The sequence below is a fragment of the Phacochoerus africanus genome, chromosome 4 (genome assembly GCF_016906955.1).
Source record: "Phacochoerus africanus isolate WHEZ1 chromosome 4, ROS_Pafr_v1, whole genome shotgun sequence".
Lineage (NCBI taxonomy): Eukaryota > Metazoa > Chordata > Mammalia > Artiodactyla > Suidae > Phacochoerus > Phacochoerus africanus.
Window position 1 is genome coordinate 34460377 of NC_062547.1, and position 20991 is coordinate 34481367.

General features: G+C 40.7%; 1 protein-coding gene across 1 annotated transcript in view; it reads left to right on the forward strand.

The window, feature by feature from the left end:
• Positions 1 to 4291: 4291 nt before the first annotated feature.
• CCDC34 (coiled-coil domain containing 34) overlaps positions 4292 to 20991 on the forward strand; it is a 37973-nt gene continuing 21273 nt past the window's right edge. The window contains exons 1-2 of the mRNA XM_047776113.1: positions 4292 to 4691; positions 11291 to 11426. Of these exons, the coding sequence (XP_047632069.1) occupies positions 4363 to 4691; positions 11291 to 11426 (465 nt within the window). The 5' untranslated portion in view covers positions 4292 to 4362. The remainder of the gene's footprint in view (positions 4692 to 11290; positions 11427 to 20991) is intronic.

The window sequence follows — 20991 nt, forward strand, 5'->3', positions numbered from 1 at the left end:
AAAAGCATGATTCCAAATGCAGTCAATTGCCCAAATGCAATAGTCTGCCCTCTGTTCCCCTATCCATAGTTTCACTCTCCATGGTTTTACTTGTCCATGGTCAACTTCAGTCTGAAAATATTAAATGGAAAATTCCAGAAACAAACAATTCATAAGTTTTTATTTTATTTTATTTTTTGTCTTATTAGGGCCATGCCCGCAGCATATGGAGGTTCCCAGGCTAGGGGTTGAATTGGAGCTGTAGCCGCCAGCATATATCACAGCCACAGCAATGCCAGATCCAAGCCATGTCTGCAACCTTACACCACAGCTCACGGCAAAGCCAGATCCTTAACCCACTGAGCAAGCCAAGGATTGAACCTGTGTCCTCATGGATATTAGATTCATTTCTCCTGAGCCAAGACAAGCACTCCCAACAATTCATAAGTTTTAAATTGCCCACCCTAAGCAGCATGATGAAATCTTGTGCAATTCTTGCATTACGTTCCATAACAAATCATGCCTTTTTCCAGCGTATCCTTCCAGTTAATCACTTAGTAGCCACCTCTGACTCTATATCTCAGCGCTTGTGTTCAAGTAACCCTTATTTTAATTAATAATAGCCCCAAAGCATGAGAATAGTGATGCTGGCAATTCAGATATTCTCTTATTCTGCCTAATTTATAAATTCATATACATAATATACATAGGGTTCAGTACTATCTGCAGTTTCAGACATCCACTGGGGTTCTTGGAACACGTCCCCTGTGGATAAGGATGGAATACTGTGCTTAGAAGTAACTCAATAGTCACAATCATCAAGACCTCATTTTACAGATGGGAAATTAGAGGGCTTAGTGAAATTTATGTGAATACCTGACACACATAGCAGATTAGAACCCAAACCAGCATCCAGTTCCTTTTCCTTTTTTTTTTTTTTTTTTTGATTTTTAGGGTCGCACCTATGGCATATAGAAGTTCCCAGGCTAGGGGTCTAATTGGAGCTGCAGCTAGTAGCCACAGCAACTCGGGGTCTGAACAAGTCTGTGACCTACACTACAGCCAGCCAGGGATCAAATTCACACCCTCATGGATACTAGTTGAGTTCATAGCCCACTGAGCCACAATGGGAAGTCCACGTTCCTCTTAATTTAAGACACTTTTTATGTTTGTTTTAAACTTTGGTATATGTTTGGAATTCCCATAACCAAAGTAGAATAGTCACATTACCCCTCCTCTCATTCCACAGCCCTCACTGCCCACACCTATCATCCAACCTTGGCAGTTGTAAATCTTGCTTCATCTTCATCACATTCACTCACCCTTCTTAAGTCCCTCTACCCTTTGGATTATTATTATTATTTTTAGAATGGTTTTAGGTTTATAAAAGAAATTGAGAAGAAAGTAGAGAGTTCCCATATACCTCACGCTCAGTTTTCCCTGTTATTAACATTTCACATTAGCAAGGCACATTTGTTGCAATTAATGAACCAATATTTATACATTACTAATGACTAGAATCCATACTTGATTCAGATTTCCTTTTTCTGTTGCAGGATCCCATCGAGAATCTCACATTATATTTAGTCATCGTTCTCCTTAGTCTCCTCTTGGTTGTGAGTTTCTCAGACTTCCCTTGTTGTTGTTGTTGTTGGGGCTTTTGTTTTGTTTTTTGTCTTTTTAGGGCCACACTCTCGGTATATGGAGGTTCCCAGGCTGGGGGTCGAAATGGAGTTGTAGCCGCTGGCCTACACTACAGCCACAGCAACGCAGGATCCGAGCCTCTTCTGCGACCTACACCACAGCTCATGGCAACACCGGATCCTTAACCCACTGAACGAGTCTAGGGATCAAAGCTGCCACCTCATGGATGCTAGTCAGATTCGTTTCTGCTGAACAACAATGGGAACTCCCCTTTGGATTATTTTGATGTAAATCTAAGACATACTGTCTCATCTGAAAATATTTCAATATGTCCAGGGATACAGTATTCTAAGTTGTGTAATATATTGCCATAGGGCTCCCTGGTAATTTTTTTTTTTTTAATTTTATTACTTGGTAATGTTTGTTTTTGGTTTTTTGGGTTTTTTGTTTGTTTTTTCTTCTGCTTTTTATGGCCACATGGAATATGGAAGTTCTTGGGCTAGGGGTCAAATTGGAGCTTCAGGTGAGGCATAAGCCACAGCCACAGCAACACTGGATTCAAGCTGTATCTGTGACCTATGCCGCACCTTGCAGCAATGCTGGATCCTTAACTCACTTAGCAAAGCCAGGGATGGAATCTGCATCCTCACAGAGACTATGTCCAGCCACAGTGGGAACTCAGCAGGGTTATTTTTGTAACAGATTTTCAAGCAAAGATTACTCTTCCCTTATAGGAAGTTACGAAGCCAGCAAAAAATAGAGATTATCTCAAATATACCAGGAACGTGAAAATGAGAAGGTACTAATACTCTGAATCCTAAGGGGAGAGGCCCTCTTTGAGCTTATTTATACATTTTATGTAATTCTACCAAAACTGATTATGGTTTCTGAGCTCCAGTAATGAAAATGTGCTGTAAGAAAGGAGACCACAGGACTTGATTATGTTCAAGCACCAATACCAGCAGCTCTTAGCCTCATGGCTCCAGGGTTGCTGCAGCATAATGCAATGGTTGGTCATGATTATGATTCTGAGGCATCAAGGAAAGGGCATAATTTGTTTAAAACACTTTAGATTCCCATACCAAGAAGTTACAGTGGAACAGTTTTGGAGTCTAAATGACACAAGTTACCCTTTACCATTTTTCTTTTCTGGTCCTATGCTAGAAGCTTTGAGAATCAATGAGATAATATGACGAGGAGTTAGATTATTTCCCTGTTTTACAGAAGAGTAAATCTGTAAAAGATTTTTACGAGAGGCAAAACAACTTTGTTTAAGGAAACTTAGCAAATAAGAGGAAAACCACTGATTCAAATCTGGTCCCTTTCCTATCAAAATATGTTTTTTTCCTATTATGCTTCAGTAATGGCTGGTGATGTCTGTTGGGAATAGCTTCTCAAGTTTACTCCTTTGTGAAGCTCTGAAGTGGCCCAGGGCCTTCTGCTGCTGTTAATGACCCTAGAGATGCTCTAGGTACACACCAATACTGAATAACTGGAATAGAGTATGAAAATTCAAGCCATCTTTATTCCTCTCTTACTCGAATTGCTTCGTTTTTCTTCCATTTTTAATGCTTTTACTGAAAATTTTAACAAAATTTACATTCCGTTTAAATAGCTTTAACCACATCATATTTTATTAACTATAGCTTCTGCCTTCTGAATTACCCTTGGTTATTATTATTTGCTGTATATAATTCTCTAGTGTCAAAATTTGCAGATCTAAATTTCGTCAAAGATTTTGTATCACTCTTTGGTCAGTAACAAATTTTGTGTGCTGCTTTAGCCACTCTTTGTTTTCATTTTGTGATATTTCTTCTACTAACAATGAGCATTATGAGCTGGACAAAGCCCATTTACTTACACGTGTACACAGTTTTGTCAGCATTAATAAAGCAACTTTAGTGTTTATCACCTCTCCCTGACTGCCTTCATCCCCATCCCTAGTTCCTAAGAGGAGAGTGCTCCTTCCAAGGTCCCACAGTTTTTCTCATTCCTCATCAAATGCCTATCACAGAATATTTTAATGGTATGGTTCTTCACCACCAAAGAATGTAATCGCAAGGCTTTTACCTTATATATCATCAGTCCTTAGCAAAGATCCTAGTACACAAGAGATTGTCAGAGAAGCCCCAATATTCACATGCATAAACAAACGAGAATTCCTCTAAGATGCGAGGCAGACGAGGTGCTACCAAAAACAATGAAAGATTTTACCAAAAGTACATTACTGGATACACCTGTAAGTTTGGATACGGCTCGCCCCCAGCCCTTAAAATACACCCACTTGTGGCCATTTGCTGAGAGAAATCACATCTGATCCTTGTAGCCCTGACCCTGTAATGTAGGGGTAGTTTTGGCTTTTGGCTTCTGCCTAGTTCCTCCTAAAAGTATGTGCCTTATTCAGTGACGGCACAGTTCCTGTACGAAAGGAACTACTACACCACCATAGCAAACAAGGCACGGGCCCTCCAAGCTGTCAGCCACGAGCGGGACCTAGTCGGGGAGTTGAGCTCGGGGTTAAATTACAAGCAGCAGTGCAGGTCCAAGCCAGGGAGTAGGCGGGGACTTGGCGCCCGAAGCCACGCTCTGCAGGCCCGGACAAAGCTTAGGCGGCCTCCACGCGTCGCCCTGGCAACGTAGGGACACCGCCGGCCCGGATTGGCCGCGCCGGCGCGCGCAGGGCCTGATGGGAGAGCACGTCCGGACCTCCGCTCCGCCGGTTTGAAGTTGGCGGGCCGGATGAGGGGCGCCGGGCGGTGGAGGGCTACCTCGCCCCTTCCGGACACCCGGCTTTTGGCCGCCTGCAGGTCCAGGTCTCGGCTCTCCTCCGGCTCCTTCTCCGCCCTCATGGAGGGCGCCCGGGGACAGGAGGTGTGTTCGCTGTCGCCGCCGCTGAGCTGCAGCAATTCCACCTTGTCGCTGTTGTCTCCCCTCGGCTACCAGAGCTTCTCGTTGGACGACGACGATGGTGACGGGGAGGAGGAGGAGGAAGATGTGGACGAAGATGCTCATGACTCAGAGGACCAGGTGGAGAGCCTGAGAGGAATGGAGTTACAGGGGTGCGCCAGGTAAACCAAGGCCGCCGGCCAATACAGCCCCTCTCAAGATTCTTTAGACCCTGCTAAGTACCTTCCTCTGTTGGCCTGACACCCACCTGTCTTCCCTCTCAAAGGCTGCACGGGCCTCTGCATCCACAGGTGCTGCTTGTTTGGCACCTAGAGCCCTGGGCTGATTCTTACACATGACCACAATTTTCCCATCGTTTTTAATCCTTTTTCCTGAAAATTCGATGACTGCTACAGTCTCACTCCTAAGGGAAACACACATCGTCTTAAAAACACAAAATTTTGCTACAATTTCATGAGTTTTATGAATACCTAAAAAGTCAGATTATGGACACTAGGACTCTTGTCCAAACCCTTAACACCAAAATGTGGTTTACCGCATGTTAGTAATACTTGTAGCTATTCTGAAAAAATGCAATTGTCAGTGAAGTAGGTTATGGTAAGCAGTATTCATTTTATGTCGTAAATAAGGAGCTGAAGCACAGAAGTTAGCAGTGTCAACCCCAGCAACTACAGACAATGCTGGGTCTGCTCTGAGCACTTAATAGTAGAAGTCATGGAATCAAAGAATGTTACAATCAAAGAGGTTATTAAAGCCATCTTAATTTGTTTATTTCTACAGTTGTTCATTTGGCGGTTTGTACCCTATACTAGTCTAGATACTGAGGCCTATAAACAAAATAGGCATGGTCTCTACTCATGGAATTAAAGTCTAGATTAAGCCACTCATTTCACAGATTGGATCAAACCATGGCTCAGAATACAAATAGTCTAATTCAAAGGCATACACCTAGTTATTAGCAGAGCTGAGCCTAATACCAAGCAAGGTATGCTGATCATATTTTCTCTTCTCTATGCTACATGTCTATTGTTGGGTATATAGAAATAGGAGCAAAGGGCCTGTCTCTGCAGGTATATCTTTTTTTTCTTCTTTTTAGGGCCACACCTGTGGCATATGGAAGTTCCCAGGCTAGGGGTCGAATTGAAGCTGTAGATGCCAGCCTACGCCACAACCATAGCTGCGGAGGATCTGAGCTGCATCTGTGACCTACGCTGCAGCTTGTGGCAACACTGAGTCCTTAACCCACTGAGCGAAGCCAGGAATGGATACTAGTGGTTCTTAACCCACTGAGCCACAGTGGGAACTCCAGTCTGCAGGAACATCTTTTGTGAGACAGGCTTAGTGATGCAGGTCTGGGGGCAGAATCATTACATCATCTTCAGAAAGTTTCTGATTGTCAAGCTGCACAAGGCACAATATAGGAGATCTAAGAAATACAGACCAGAGAACCCTTGCTTTATGTGTAAACCACCAGATAGTCCCCTTTACTACAAAGCTTTCATACCCAGAGTAAGTGAATGGAATATAGAGCCATATGAAGTGACTCACTCAGTTACAACAATGAGTCTCCAGAATTGAGAAGTGAAAAGTAAGTACACTGGTAGGAATGGAGATCACTAAGAGAAACCAAGCTAAGCCACGTGTCCAGACTGGTTGTAGCAACAAGAAACAGTTTCAGGAGTCCATTTTCCTGTAGGCCTTTGTACAGATTTCTCAGGACTAAGTTGGTCCCAAAGATTTTTTTTTTTTTTTTGGTCATTTTTTGCCATTTCATGGGCTGCTCCCACGGCATATGGAGGATCCCAGGCTAGGGGTTGAATCGGAGCTGTAGCTGCCGGCCATGGCCACAGCCACAGCAATGCAGGATCCGAGCCGTGTCTGCAGCTTACACCACAGCTCACGGCAACGCCGGATCCTTAACCCACTGAGCAAGGGCAGGGATCGAACCCGCAACCTCATGGTTCCTAGTCGGATTCCTTTACCACTGCACCACAACGGGAACTCCGGTCCCAAAGATTTTGAAAATAAATTTCAAGGCTTTGGAAAATACCATTTGAGCCTAATCAACAGGACTAAGCAACGTAGACACAGTTTGGCAACCTAATGAGTGATGGTCATCAAAACTACACCTGGGCTGGAGTTCCCACTGTGGTAAAGCCGGTCAAGGCCCAGTGCAGTGGGGTAGATCCTGTGTTGCCACAGCTGTGGCTCTGATTAGATCCCTGGCTTTGGAACTTCCACGTACTGCAGGTGCAGGCCTTAAAAAAAAACAAAAAAGCAAAAAGCCCTACAGCTCAGCTTCTGAGACCTTGTACTAGTTTCTCTAAGAGCCAAAGCCCTGACCAAATGGAGCTCATCAGGGGAGGAGCTGATCATATTTGTTGCAAACCTTAGCCAAAACCCTAATGAGCTGGTACCATCCTAGGGCTGAAGCTGCCTTCCTTATCACAGTTCCTTCCCTCTGAATCAAAGCAGTAGGTAGTATGTGGTCTGGAAAGAATCCAGAAGTTGTCAAGCCTGTATGTGGCAAGTGTCAGATACTTATTAGGTGTTCAACAAACATGTGCTGAAGGAATGTGTCTTATTTCCTAGAGAACAGATGGGTGCAGTGATTATTTTCAAATGCTTCAGAAAACCTAGCACTTCTTTTCAGTAACCTTTCCTCATTCCTCCTCCCTACTCCTCTGCTCACCTTTAGTTGGTGCCCTGAACAGTTTGGGGGTGATCTTAGTCCAGCCATAGTTCTGGGCATTGAGCTTCCTCTTGTGACCCAGGGTATGAACCTAGAGCTGTGTGGGATTTTATACCTTTTTAACATCCTTCACCTGCCACAGGGATGTGACTATGGCAAAACTAATAGGGTAAGGCTTTTGGGGACACACTCAGGCTTCAGTTGCATATGATGGAGTTGAGATCCAGGTATTTTAGGTATATAGAGCTGTGCTTAGAGGATGCAGTGAGCTTTAAGTGTGGTGGACAGGACTGTGATGAGGTTCACAGGTGACTTCAGACAAGATGGGGAGTATTTTCCTGGAATCTTTCATAATATGCATTAGACTTTCTCTTTATTCAGCTTTATGTTGGTTTTTATACACTGTCTCCATTAGGAATCCCATGCCTTTATAAGCATCCTGGTCATAAACAGCTGCTTTAGCTTCTCTTGATTATGGGAAGAGCTGAGGTGAATGTGCAATACATTTTGAATATATCTGTTAAAACTGATGAGGCAAGAAATTGAATATTTAAAGTGTCATTAAAAAAAAAAAACACTGATCTTCCTTCCTTCTTTCCTTCCTTCCTTCCTTCCTTTCTTTCTTTCCTTCTTTTTCTTTTTTTGTCTTTTTAGGGCCTCACCCCCTGAGGCATATGGAGATTCCCAGGCTAGGGGTCAAATAGCTGCAGCCACAGGCCTACACCACAGCAACGCCAGGTCTGAGCCATGTCTGCAACCTACACCACAGCTCAGAGCAACGCCAGATCCTTAACCCACTGTGTGAGGCCAGGGATTGAACCTGCATCCTCATGGATGCTAGTCAGATTTGTTTCTGCTGAGCTCTGGGGGGGGGGGGGGCGGGGGTTTGATGGGGGAGACTCCTTTTTTTTGGTCTTTTTAGGGCCCCACTCACAGCATATGGAGATTCCCAGGCTAGGTGTTGAATTGGAGCTGCAGCTGCTGGCCTATGCCACAACCACAGCAATGTGATCTCACTGATTTATTTCAACAAACAGATCTTAGGAGCTGACTCTATCCAGGCCCTAAGCTAGACTCTTGGAATATAAAATGAGTTAGGGCATGTTTTCTGTCTACAAGGAATTCATGGCCTCTGGCAGAGATGGGCAAATGACAGAAAGCCCAAGGCACTTAGTCCAGATTTTTGCAGAGTTTCACTGTGAGGCAATAAAGTTAATACCTGAGTTGAATTGTGAAGGGAGAGTAGGAATTAGCTGCACTCTTCCTAGTACTACTAAATGACACCTTCCAAATGCTGAGTGCCTAGGACTGAACTAAGTAACTAAGCTTTAGCATGGATTGTTCATGCCACAGTACCAGTTCATGCCACTACTGTTTTCTCCACTTAACAGATGAGAAATGGAAGTTTGAAAAGGTTGAAAAATGTACATAGCTAGGAAACAGCAGGTAGAGATTCACCCCAGATGTTTTATTCCCAAATCTAAGCTCTGACTTTGGCTATATGTGGAGGTGGAGGAAAGGCATTTCAGAGTTTTAGGCAGAGATGTAGAGCACAAGGGCATGGAATAGTCATCAACCTGCCTGAGTTCAACAAGACTGAAACGTGGAGTCTAGATCCGCCATGGGTAGAAGAAGAGGCTGGAAGATAGGCAGGGCCAATTCATGGGTGTCAGACTACAGGATGTGGATTTCATCTTAGGGGCAAAGGAGCTACTGAAGAACTTTGAAATGAGGAACAGGATGCTAGAAGGATGCCTTTAAAGGATGAATCTGGCAACAGTGGAGGATAGTTTGAAATGGAGAGAGAAAGGCCAGTTATGTCCAGACAGCAGCTGTAAGGTTGTGGAAGAGAAGAATGTCTTGAGAGAGCAAAGAACTAGAATAGATGTGACATGGTGATTATATGGGTGTGGGAAGGAGGGTATTAAATGTGGTCAGGGAGCTGGAGGAGTGAAAGCTTAGGTTTCTGGCTTGGCTAACTGAATGGGTGCTGGTACTCTTCACTGAGGTAGGATATAAGAGGAGGAGTAAGATTTATTTTTTATTTTTTAATTTTTTTAGTTACACGGTGTTTTATTACATTTATAGTTGTACAACGATCACCACAACCCAATTTTATAGCATTTCCATCCCAAACCCCCATCCCCCAACCTGTCTCCTTTGGAAACCATAAGTTTTTCAAAGTCTGTGAGTCAGTGTCTGTTTTGCAAAGAAGTTCATTTTGTCCTTTTTTTAGATTCCACATGTAAGTGGTAGCATATGATGTTGGTGTCTTGCTGTCTGACTAACTTCACTTAGTATGATAATTTCTAAGTCCATCCATGTTGCTGCAAATGCCCTTATTTCTTTCCTTTTAATGGCTGAGTAATATTCCATTGTGTATATGTACCACATCTTCTTTATCCATCCCTCTTTGATGGGCATTTAGTTTGTTTCCATGTTTTGGTTATTGTATATAGTGCTGCAATGAACATTGGAAGGCTTTGCTTTTTAGGGCTACACCTCAGCACATGGAGGTTCCCAGGCTAGGGGTCAAATTGGAGCTGTAACTGCCCGCCTACACCACAGCCACAGTAATGCCAGGTCCTTAAACCACTGAGTAAGGCCAGGGATTGAACCTGCATCCTCATGGATGCTAGAAGGATTCATTAACTTCTGAGCCACGACAAGAACTCCAACATGTGTCTTTTCGAGTCATGGTTTTCTCTGGATAGATGCCCAGGAGTGGGATTGCTGGATCAAATGATAATTCTAAGAGGAGTAAGATTTTTCTTGGTGGGGAGGATAGTGCGTGGTAGAAGATGATTAGACTTGTTGTGAATTGATTAGGTTTGATGTTTAAGTGGGATACTCTCTCAGATGGTTGAAAAATAAGAGTTTGGAGCTCAGGAGCAAGATCTAGCCTGGAATGCCCAAGCCAGGCATCATCAGCACCTAGAGATAGTTGAAACAATGGGAGGATGAGGTGATGGTATGCAAGACTGAGAAGCATAGATATAAAAGAAATAACCCCCCCCCAAAAAAAAAGAAATAACCCATCGCAAGTGTCCCTTTCCCACTAGAAAGCAAATTCCTTAAGGACATAGACAAATGAAGCAATGGCCGCGGGAAAAAAAAACAAGTAAACTTAAGGTATGAAGTAGAAAAATTCACGCATAGCAGTGGACGAGGCAATTGGTTACCTGAAGTAGGAATGTTAAAGGGACATACGGGAGCTGAGTCTGTAATAACCTAGTCTTTAGAGTAGCCTTGGGTCCTGAACAGCCTTTCTTTCTATGGGTGTTCAGAGTTCAGCTTTTCCTAAGTTTTATGGGGCTTGTGTATCTGGCCAAGACCCTGTGTTCTTCCCCCTGCCCCCCGTGTTTTTCTGTAAGTGTGCACAGCACTCCCCTCTCCTCTTCTCCCGAGCTCGAATGAGTGGTTACTTTTACAGTTATCCAAAAGAGACAGACAGCTGTGTGTGGTGGAGACTATGGTAGGAGGTAACCCAGCTGTGGGGAGTCATGGACACCGTGAGAATTGGCAACACATTAAAGAATACAAGGGCCATATATTTTTTGTACTTTTTAAATTTCAAAACAATTTCCAACTTACAGAAAAGTTGAGAGTATAAAGAACTTTTGTCAGCCCTTCACTCCCAAACCCTAATTATTACTACATTGGCTTTACCATCCTCTCTGTGTAAATACATATTCTTTCCTTTGCAAACTATTCAAAGGAGGAAAAAAAGGAAGGTCTGCTCCAGGATCTGGTTAGGATCATATGTCATAATTAGTTGTCCAGATACAAGATTTTTAAGAGTAGAAAATTGTTGCCATTGAGGCAAATGTGATTTTAGAAGATGAGAGAATTCAAAGGCAATCTGAAGCATAAACTAATTCAAATATTGGACTTCCTGTTCAGGCTTTTTCAAGTGTATATATATGATTAATGCATTTTTACATATAAAGATCATAATACTGTAAATATATCATGGAATTCTGCTTTCATTGTACAGTTAAGTGATTTTGACTGCTAAGCTGAAGAGGTTGGAGTGCATGTGATATAATATCCTCTCTTTTGTAATAGTGTGGTTGGATCTGAAGATACCCAAGAAGAACAGAAACAGGTGTGCTTACCAGAGAGCAGCCTGACACCATGGGAAGTGTGGTTTGTTGGCAAAGAAAAAGTAGAACGTGACCGTCTGCAGCAGAAAGCTCGAGAGGTAAAAACTAGACAGTATTCTTTCTGATTAATCCAAGAGCTCACAAAGTAAAGAACCGCTGTCACAAGTAAAATGTTAATGTTGTTATCTCTCACAAAAAAGTTTTTGCATTTATTTGTATCAGGTTGCTGTATTCATTTTAATAACATTGTAGAAATAATACATGTTCATTATAAGAACATTTGGAAAATACAGGTAAGCATAATGAGGAAAATTAAGACCTCTAATCTCATCCCCTGAAGATAACTATTATTATCTATTGCGGCATGGAGCCTTCCAGATTTTGTTCTATGTAAATTTAAAAAAATGTGAAAATGTATATTCATATGGACACAATGGAATGTCACTATATGTACATTTAACTAAAGTAAATTCAACTGCATGTACTTGGTAAAATTTTTAGGAGAGGAGAGAAATAAAAATTGAAGTAGCAGCAGGAAATCTACCTCCATATCAGAGCATGCTCCCCAGAGTGAGTTTTTCTGGGGAGATGGGACTCGCTGGGATTTTAGGATTTTTCATTTTCTCTGTGCCTCGCTTATAGATGTTTTTATATTTGTGATTCTCTCTGAGATCTCTTGACACTCAAAAAATAGTTTGATACATTTTCACATGAAGCTGTCATTCTTTGAACTCTTAATGTTTGCTATTTAGAAAGTAGCAGCCAAATAGATTTGAGTTTGCCATCCTCTAGTATTCAGATTCACTGTCATGAATTCTCCCTATCCAAACACAGAAACCAGATAGATTCAGTGGTGAGGGACATGTCTTGTTTTTATAAATAGGATCACTCTTTTGTAACCAGATTTTTTTGCCTTTTAAACATTAGTAATATATTTTTATATCACTAAATATTTTTATATCATTATTTAAAAATGGCTGGCTAAGATTATTAAAATGTGTTTAAAATATATTAAATATATATTAGAATATAGTTAACCAGTTCACTGTTGTTGGATATTTTTGGGGTTTTTTTTGTTCTTTTCTAGGGCCTTACCCATGGCACATGGAGGTTCACAGGCTAGGGGTCTAACCAGAGCTGTAGCCACTGGCCTACGCCGGAGCCACAGCACCGTGGGGTCCAAGCCTCGTCTGCAACCTATACCACAGCTCACGGCAACGCCGGATCCTTAACCCACTGAGCGAGGCCAGGGATGGAACCCGCAACCTCATGGTTCCTAGTCAGATTCTTTAACCATTGAGCCACGACGGGAACTCCCACTGTTGTTGGATATTTAGTATCCCTGTTGCCATAAAAATCCTTGGAAACAAAGCTTTAACTTCCATGACCTTCCTTGGAATAAATTTTCCATTTCAGTTTTGAAACTAATTGTTCTTTCTGTTGATGAATTCTCTCATCTTGGCATGATTCAGATGATTGTAGAAACCCATATTTCCCTGTTGCACAATACTTTGTATTCTAAAATACAAATTTATTCCTGGAAAAATTTCTGCTTGGGCACTGGGCTTAAGAAAGACCTTGTAGCTTGATATCAGGCAGGTTTATTTAAACTTTTTACACTTCAATTTCCTCATCGGTACAATGAGAATTAAATAATACCTGGTCACAGAACTTTTTAGAGGATTAAATGAGACAAAGTTTAAGTTTATTGATATTGTTATTTATATCATTGTTAGTCATAGTCTTTTCCTTTTGTATTGAAGTATAGTTGATTTATTTCTTTTTCTTAAAGTATAGTTGATTTGCAATGTTTTGTGTGTGTTTGTGTGTATATTTATATATATTCATTTTTTATATTATTCTCCAACTTGGTCTGTCCCAGGAGACTGGATCTATTTCCCTATGCTGTACAGTAGGACCTTGTTTTTTATCCATTCTAAATGTAATAGTTTGCATCAACTTACCCCAAACTACCAGTCTATTGAACTCTCTCCCCTCTCCCCCTTGGCAGCCAGAAGTCTGTTGTCTATGTTTGTGAGTCTGTTTCTGTTTCATAGATAGGTTCATTTGTGCTGGATTTTAGATTCCACATAGAAGTGATATATGCTTTGTCTTTCTCTTTCTGATTTACTTCACTTAGTATGATAATCTCTAGTTGCATGCACTTGCTGCACATGGCATGATTTCATTCTTTTTATGGCTGAGTAGTATTCCATTGGATGACACTTTTAATCCATTCATCAGTTGGTGGACATTTAGATTGTTTCCATATCTTGGCTATTGTAAATAGTGCTGCCATGAACATAAAGGTGCATGTATCTTTTTGAATTAGAGTTTTCTCCAGACGTATGCCCAGGAGCGGGGTTGGGGTATCAATCATATGGTAGCTATATTTTTAATTTTTTAAGGAACCTCTATACAATTCTCCATTGTGGCTGTACCAATTTACATACCTACCAACAGTGTAGGAAGGTTCCTATTTCTCCACAGCCTCTCCAGCATTTATTATTTGTAGACTTATTAATGATGGGCATTCTGTCCAGTGTGAGGTGGTACCACATTGTAGTTTTGATTTGCGTGTCTCTAATAATTAGTGGTATTGAGCATCTTTTCATGTGCCTGTTGACCATCTTCTGTCTTCTTTGGAGAAATATCTGCCTGGGTTTTCTACTCATTTTTGATTGTTTTTAATTGAGCTTTATGAGCTGTTTCTATATTTTGGAAATTAATCCTTTGTCAGTTGCATCACTTGCAAATACTCTCTCCCATTCAGTAGTTTGTCCTTTCATTTTGTTTATGGTTTCCTTTGCTATGCAAAGACTTTTAAGTTTAATTAGGTCCCATTTGTTTGTTCTTGCTTTTATTTTCAATATTCTAGAAAGATGGATCCAAAACAATATTGCTGTGATTTATGTTAAAGAATGTTCTGCTTATATTTTCCTGTAGGAGTTTTAAACTAACCAGTCTTGCATTAATTAATTAATTAATTAATTTATTTGTCTTTTTATCTTTTTAGGGCAGCACATGTGGCATATGGAGGTTCCCAGGCTAAGGGTCTAATTGGAGCTGTAGCCACCGGCCTATGCCAGAGCCATAGCAACGCCAGATCGGAGCTGCGTCTGCGAACTACACCACAGCTCATGGCAATGCTGGATCCTTAACCCACTGAGCGAGGCCAGGGATTGAACCGACATCCTCATGGTTCCTAGTCTGATTCGTTAACTACTGAACCACGATGGGAACTCCTATTTATTTATTTATTTTTATTTATTTATTTTTGCTCTTTAGGGCTGCACTCATGGCATATGGAGGTTCCCAGGCTAGGGGTCTAATCAGACCTACAGCTGCAGGCCTACTGGCCTACGCCATAGCAATGCCAGATCCAAGCTACGTCTACGACCTACACCACAGGTCATGGCAACACTGGATCCTTAACCCACTGAGTGAGACTGGGAATCAAACCCACAACCTCATGGTTCCTGGTTGGATTTGTTTCTGCTGTGCCACAACAGGGACTCCCAGTCTTGCATTTAGGTCTTTAAGCCATTTTGAGTTTATTTTTGTATGTGGTGTTATGGAAGGTTCTAAATTTGTTCTTTTACATGTAGCTGTCCAGGTTTCTCCACGCCAATTATTGAAAAGATTGTCTTTTCTCTCTTATATATTGCCTCTTTTGTTGTAGATTAATTGACCATAAGTATATGGGTTTATTTCCGGGCTTTTTAGTCTTGTTCCACTGATCTATGTGTCCGGTTTTGTGCTAGTACCATACTCTTTTGATTACTCTAGCTTTGTAGTGTAGTCTGGATTCAGGTATCATGATTCCTTCAGCTCCATTCTTCTTTCTCAAGATTGCTTTAGCTATTTGAAGTCTTTTGCGTTTCCAAACAAATTTTAAAATTGTTCTTGTTCTGTGAAAAATGCCATTGGTAATTTGATAAGGATTGCCTGGAGTTTGTAGATTGCCTTGGGTTGTACAACCATTTAGAAAAATATTGGGGAGTTCCCGTCGTGGCGCAGTGGTTAACGAATCCGACTAGGAACCATGAGGTTGCGGGTTCGGTCCCTGCCCTTGCTCAGTGGGTTAACGATCCGGCGTTGCCGTGAGCTGTGGTGTAGGTTGCAGACTCGGCTTGGATCCCGCGTTGCTGTGGCTCTGGCGTAGGCCGGCGGCTACAGCTCCGATTCGACCCCTAGCCTGGGAACCTCCATATGCCGCAGAAGCGGCCCAAAGAAATAGCAAAAAAAAAAAAGAAAAATATTGATTCTTCCAGTGCAAGAATTCATTATATCTTTCCATCTGTTTGTGTCATCTTCAGTTTCTTTCATCAGTGTCTTAGTTTTCAGAGTACAAGTCTTCTGCCCCTTAAGTAGGTTTATTCTTAGCTATTCTTTCTGAATGTGATGATAAATGGGATTGTTGCCTTAATTTCTCTGACAGTTTGATGTTAGTATATAGAAATACAACAGATATCTGTGTATTAATTTTGTATCCTGCAGCTTTACTGAATCATTGATGAGCTCTAGTAGTTTTCTGGTAGTGTGCTTAGGATTTTCTCATGTCATTTACAAAGAATGATTATTTTACTTCTTCCTTTCCAATTCAGATTCCTTTTATTTCTTTGTCTTCTCTGATTGCTGAGGCTAGTAGTTCCAAAACTATGTTAAATAGAAGTAGCAAGAGTGGGCATCCTTGTTTTATTCCTGATCTTAGAAGAAATGCTTTTAGCATGTCACTTGAATATGTTAGCTGTGGGTTTGTCATATGTGTCCTTTGTTGTGCCCACTTGCTGAAGAGTTTTTTTTTTTTTTTAATCAAAATGGATGTTGAATTTTATCAAAAGCTTTTTCTGCATCGGAAGTTCCTGTCGAGGCTCAGTGGTTACTGAATCCAACCAGGAACCATGAGGTTGCGGGTCTGATCCCTGGCCTCACTCAGTGGGTTAAGGATTTGGCATTGCCATGAGTTGAGGTGTAGGTCACAGACGTGGCTTGTATCTGATGTTGCTGTGGCTCTTGCATATAGGTTGGCAGCTACGGCTCAAATTAGACCCCTAGCCTGGGAACCTCCATATGCTGCAGGTACGACCCTAGAAAAGACAAAAAAAAAGAAAACTTTTTCTTCATTGATGTGATCATATGGTTTTTACTGTTTTTTTGTTTTTGTTTTTGCCTTTTCTAGGGCTGCTCTGGCAGCATATGGAAGTTCCCAGGCTAGGGGTCTAATTGGAGCTGTAGCTGCCGGCCTACACCACAGCCACAGCAACACCAGATCTGAGCCGTGTCTGCGACCTACACCGCCAGCCTACACCACAGCTCACGGCAACGCCAGATCCTTAACCCACTGAGCGAGGCCAGGGGTCGAACCTGAAACCTCATGGTTCCTAGTCGGATTTGTTAACCACTGAGCCATGATGGGAACTCCCTTTTTATTGTTTTGTTAATGTGGTGTATCACATTGACTAATTTGTGGTTGTTGAAAAACCTTGCATCCCTGGAATATATTCTATTTGATCATAGTGGATGATCCTTTTAATGTATTGTTGGATTTGGTTCACTAATATTTTGTTGAGGATTTTTGCATCTATGTTCATTGGTGATTTTAGCCCATAATTTTCTTTTTTGTGAAATTATCTTTGACTGATTTTGGTGCTAGGGTGATGGTGGCCTCATTAATCGGGTTCAGAAGTGTTCCTATGTCTGAAATTTTTTAGAATAGTTTTTGATGGGTAAATGTTAACTCTTCTCTACTCTAAATGTTTGGTAGAATTCACTTGTGAAGGCATCTGGGCCTGGGCTTTTGTTTGCTGGGAGTTTTTAAATTACTGATTCAGTTTCAGTATTGGTAATTGGCACTGGTAATTGGTGTGTTTTCTATTTTCTATTTTTTCCTGGTTCAGTCTTAGAATGTTCCTTTCTAACAATTTGCCCATATCTTCTAAGTTGTCCATTTTATTGACATAGAGTTGGTCATATTATTCTCTTATGATCCTTTGTATTTCTGTGATGTCAGCTGTAACTTCTCCTTTTTCATTTCTGATTTTATTGATTCTGCCCTCCCTTTTTTTCTTGATGAGTCTGGCTAAAATTTTTATCAATTTTGTTTATCTTCAAAAAACCAGCTTTTAGTTTTATTAATCTTTTCTGTTGTTTAGTCTCTATTTCATTTATTTCTGTTATGAGCTATACAATTTTTTGTAACCTTGGGTTTTGTTTGTTGTTCTTTCTCTAGTTGCTTTAGGTGTAAGGTTAGGTTTATTGAATTTTTTCTTATTTCCTGAGGTAAGCTTGTATTGCTATAAACTTCCCTTCTAGAACTGTGTTTGCTGTGTCTCACAGGTTTTGGATCATAGTGGTTTTGTTTTCATTTGTCTCTAGGCATATTTTGATTTCCTCTTTAGTTTCTTTAGCGGTTCATTGGTTTTTTTGTAGCATGTTATTTAGTCTCCACTTTTTTTGTGTGTTTTTAGCAGTTTTCTTTCATATACTTGATTTCTAGACTCATTACGTGAGGTCAGAAAAGATGCTTGATATGATTTCAGTTTTCTCATTTTATTGAAACTTGTTTTTTGGTCTAGTATGTGACCTCTCCTGGAGAATGTTCCATGTGCACTGGAAAAAGAGTGTGTATTCTGCTGCTTTTTGATGGTATGCTTTGTATATATTAAGATTTGGTCTAATGTGTTATATAAGGCCTGTGTTTCATTATTGATTTTCTGTTTGTATGATTTGTCCATTGATGTAACTGCATTGTTAAATTCCCCCACTATTATTGTGTTATTGTCCATTTGTCCTTTTATGTCTGTTAACATTTACCTTATTATTGATGTGCTCCTATATTGGGTGCCAATGTATTTACAATTGTTATATCTTACTTCTTGGATTGATCCCTTGATCATGATGTAGTGTCCTTCTTTGTCTCTTGTAACAGTCTTTATTTTAAAGTCTGTTTTGTCTGGTATAAGTATTGCTGCTCTGGTTTTCTTTTAATTTCTATCTGCATGGAATACCTTTTTCCATCCCCTTACTTTCAGCCTGTTTGTGTCTCTAGACCTGAAATGAGTCTCTAGTAAACAGCATATATTGAGTCTTGTTTTTGTATTTATTCAGTCTATATTTATCTTCTGGTTGAAGCATTTAACCTATTTTCATTAAAAGTTATTATCAATAATGTATGTTCTATTGCCTTTTTGTTAATTGTTTTGGATTTGTTTTTGTAAGTCTTATTTCTTCCTTGCCTCTTTTGTTCTTTTCTCTTGCAATTTGATGACTGTCTTTAGTTTTGTGTTTGGATTTCTTTTTCTTGTTTGTGTATTAACAATTACAGATTTTTGGTTTGCAGTTACCATGAGGCTTTTGTAAAGCAGTCTGTGTGTGTATATACATGACTGTTTAAGTTGCTAATCTCCTAGTTTCAAATGCATTTTAACAGTCCTGCATTTGTTCTCTCCTCCCCTCTCAATTTCTGTTTTTGATGTCATATTTTACATCTAAACATTTTGTGTGTCCCTTAACTGTTTATTGTGGATACAAATGATTGTACTACCTCTATCTTTTAACCTCCCTGCAAGCTTTTTGCGTGGATGATTTCCTACCTTTACTGTACGTTTGCCTTTACTGATAAGCTTTTTCATTTTGTAATTCTTTTTTCTAATATTGGCCTTCTCTTTTTTTCTTGAGAATTTCCTTTAACATTTGTTGTAAAGCTGTTTTGGTGTGCTGAATTCTTTTAGCTTTTGTTTATCTGTAAATCTTTTGATTTCTTCAACAAATCAGAGAGCCTTGCTGAGTAGAGTATTCTTTTTTTTTTTTTTTTTTTTAAAGAGCAATTTTATTTTCTCAGCAAAATTGAGTGGAAAGTACAGGACGTCCCTAGAACCCTCTGCCCCTAGACATTAACAGCCTCCCCGCTAACAACGGCCTGCACCAGAATGGTGCATCTGTTATAATCAGTCATCCTATATTCACACATTATCATCATCTAAAGCCCCATAGTTGCCATTAAGGCTCATTCGTGGGGGTGTTCATTCTGTGGGTTTGGACAAATATATAATGACATGTATTCACCATCATAGTATCATAAAGAATAATTTCAACGCCCTAGAAATCCTCTGTGCTCTGCCTCTTCATCTCTCCCTTCCCCTAATCCCTGGCAACCACTGATCTTTTTACCATCTCCATGGTTTTGCCTTTTCCAGAATGCCATAGTGTGTGTGACCAGTATTCTTGATTGTAGCTTTTTCCCTTTCATAACTTTAAATATATCATGCCACTCCCTTCTAGCCTGCAGGGTTTCTGCTGAAAACTCAGCCGATAGCCTTTTGGGAGTTCTTTTGTATGTTACTTATTGATTTTCCCTTGCTGCTTTTAATATTCTCTTTTTATCTTAATCTTTGTCATTTTAATTACAGTGTGTGCCTCTTGGTTAATCATGTACGGGACTCTGCTTTGTGGACCTGGGCGACTGTTTCCCTTTCTTTCCTTAATTAGGGAAGTTTTTAGCTATTACATTTTCAAATATTTCTCAGGCCCTTTCTCTTCTTTTTCTTGGACCCTTATAATGGGAATATTAGTATGCTTGATGTTGTCCTGAATGCTTCTTACCCTGTCCTCATTTCTTTTCATTTTTTTTTTTTTCTTTTCAGCGGCTGTGATTTCTACTACTGTCTTCCAGCTCACTGATCCATTCTTCTCTATCATTTAGTGTACTATGGATTCCTTCTGGTGTATTTGTGATTTCAGTTACTGTATTCTTCATCTTGGTTTGATTGTTCTTTATATTTTCCAACTCTTTGGTAAAAACTTCTAACTTCTTGCTTGGTGTGTCCATTCTCCTCCTGAGTTCTTTCATCATCTTTACAATCATTATTATAAACTCTTCCTCAGGTAGATTACCTATCTCCACTTCACTGAGTTCTTCTTGGCTTTTACCTTCTTTTATCTGAAACATATTCCTCTGCTGCCTCATTTTGTCTGAGTTGCTTTTGTATTTATGTATGTGGTAGATTAGTTACATCTTTCAGTCACATAGGTAGGAGACGTTTTGTGTGTTCCAGCAGTGCATTCCTCTCTTGTCACCGAAGATATATATTCTAGGTGTTTCCCCTAAGGGGTTTATGTGGGTCCTTCTGTTGTGGCTGGCTGAACATAGGGGGTGTGGTAGGCTTGGTTGGCCCCCAGTCTAGTTGGTTGTCAGATTCTGCCTTATGAGAATGCTGCTGGCTGCTATTTAATGGGGCCTTATCACGAGGCAGCTAGTTGAAGAACCCTAAGGGACCCTGGGGCTGCAAGTGCTGGCTCATGGCTTGAGTCAGGGTCCAGAACATTCTGGGGCTGTTGCCCACCCATTGGCAGGTGAAGGCAAATCACCTTCAGTAGTCTGCCAGACTACTGGCAGGCAGAGCCAGATTCTGAAGTCTGGTTACAGGGCCCAAGGATCCCAGAGCTCAGATAGATTGTCGGTATATTCTTGACATAGTTGGATATAGGATCTGGGGTGTCCTGCAGGTTTCACTGGCATGCCAACTGGCAGAGCCAACACCCAGCTGGTCCCAGGATAGGGTCTGCCTGCTGTTACTGGACTTGGTGTGCAAACTATAGAATTATAGTTTTCTTGCTTTTGGTATCTGCTCTCTGGTAGGTGAGGGTGGTCTAGAGTCTTGT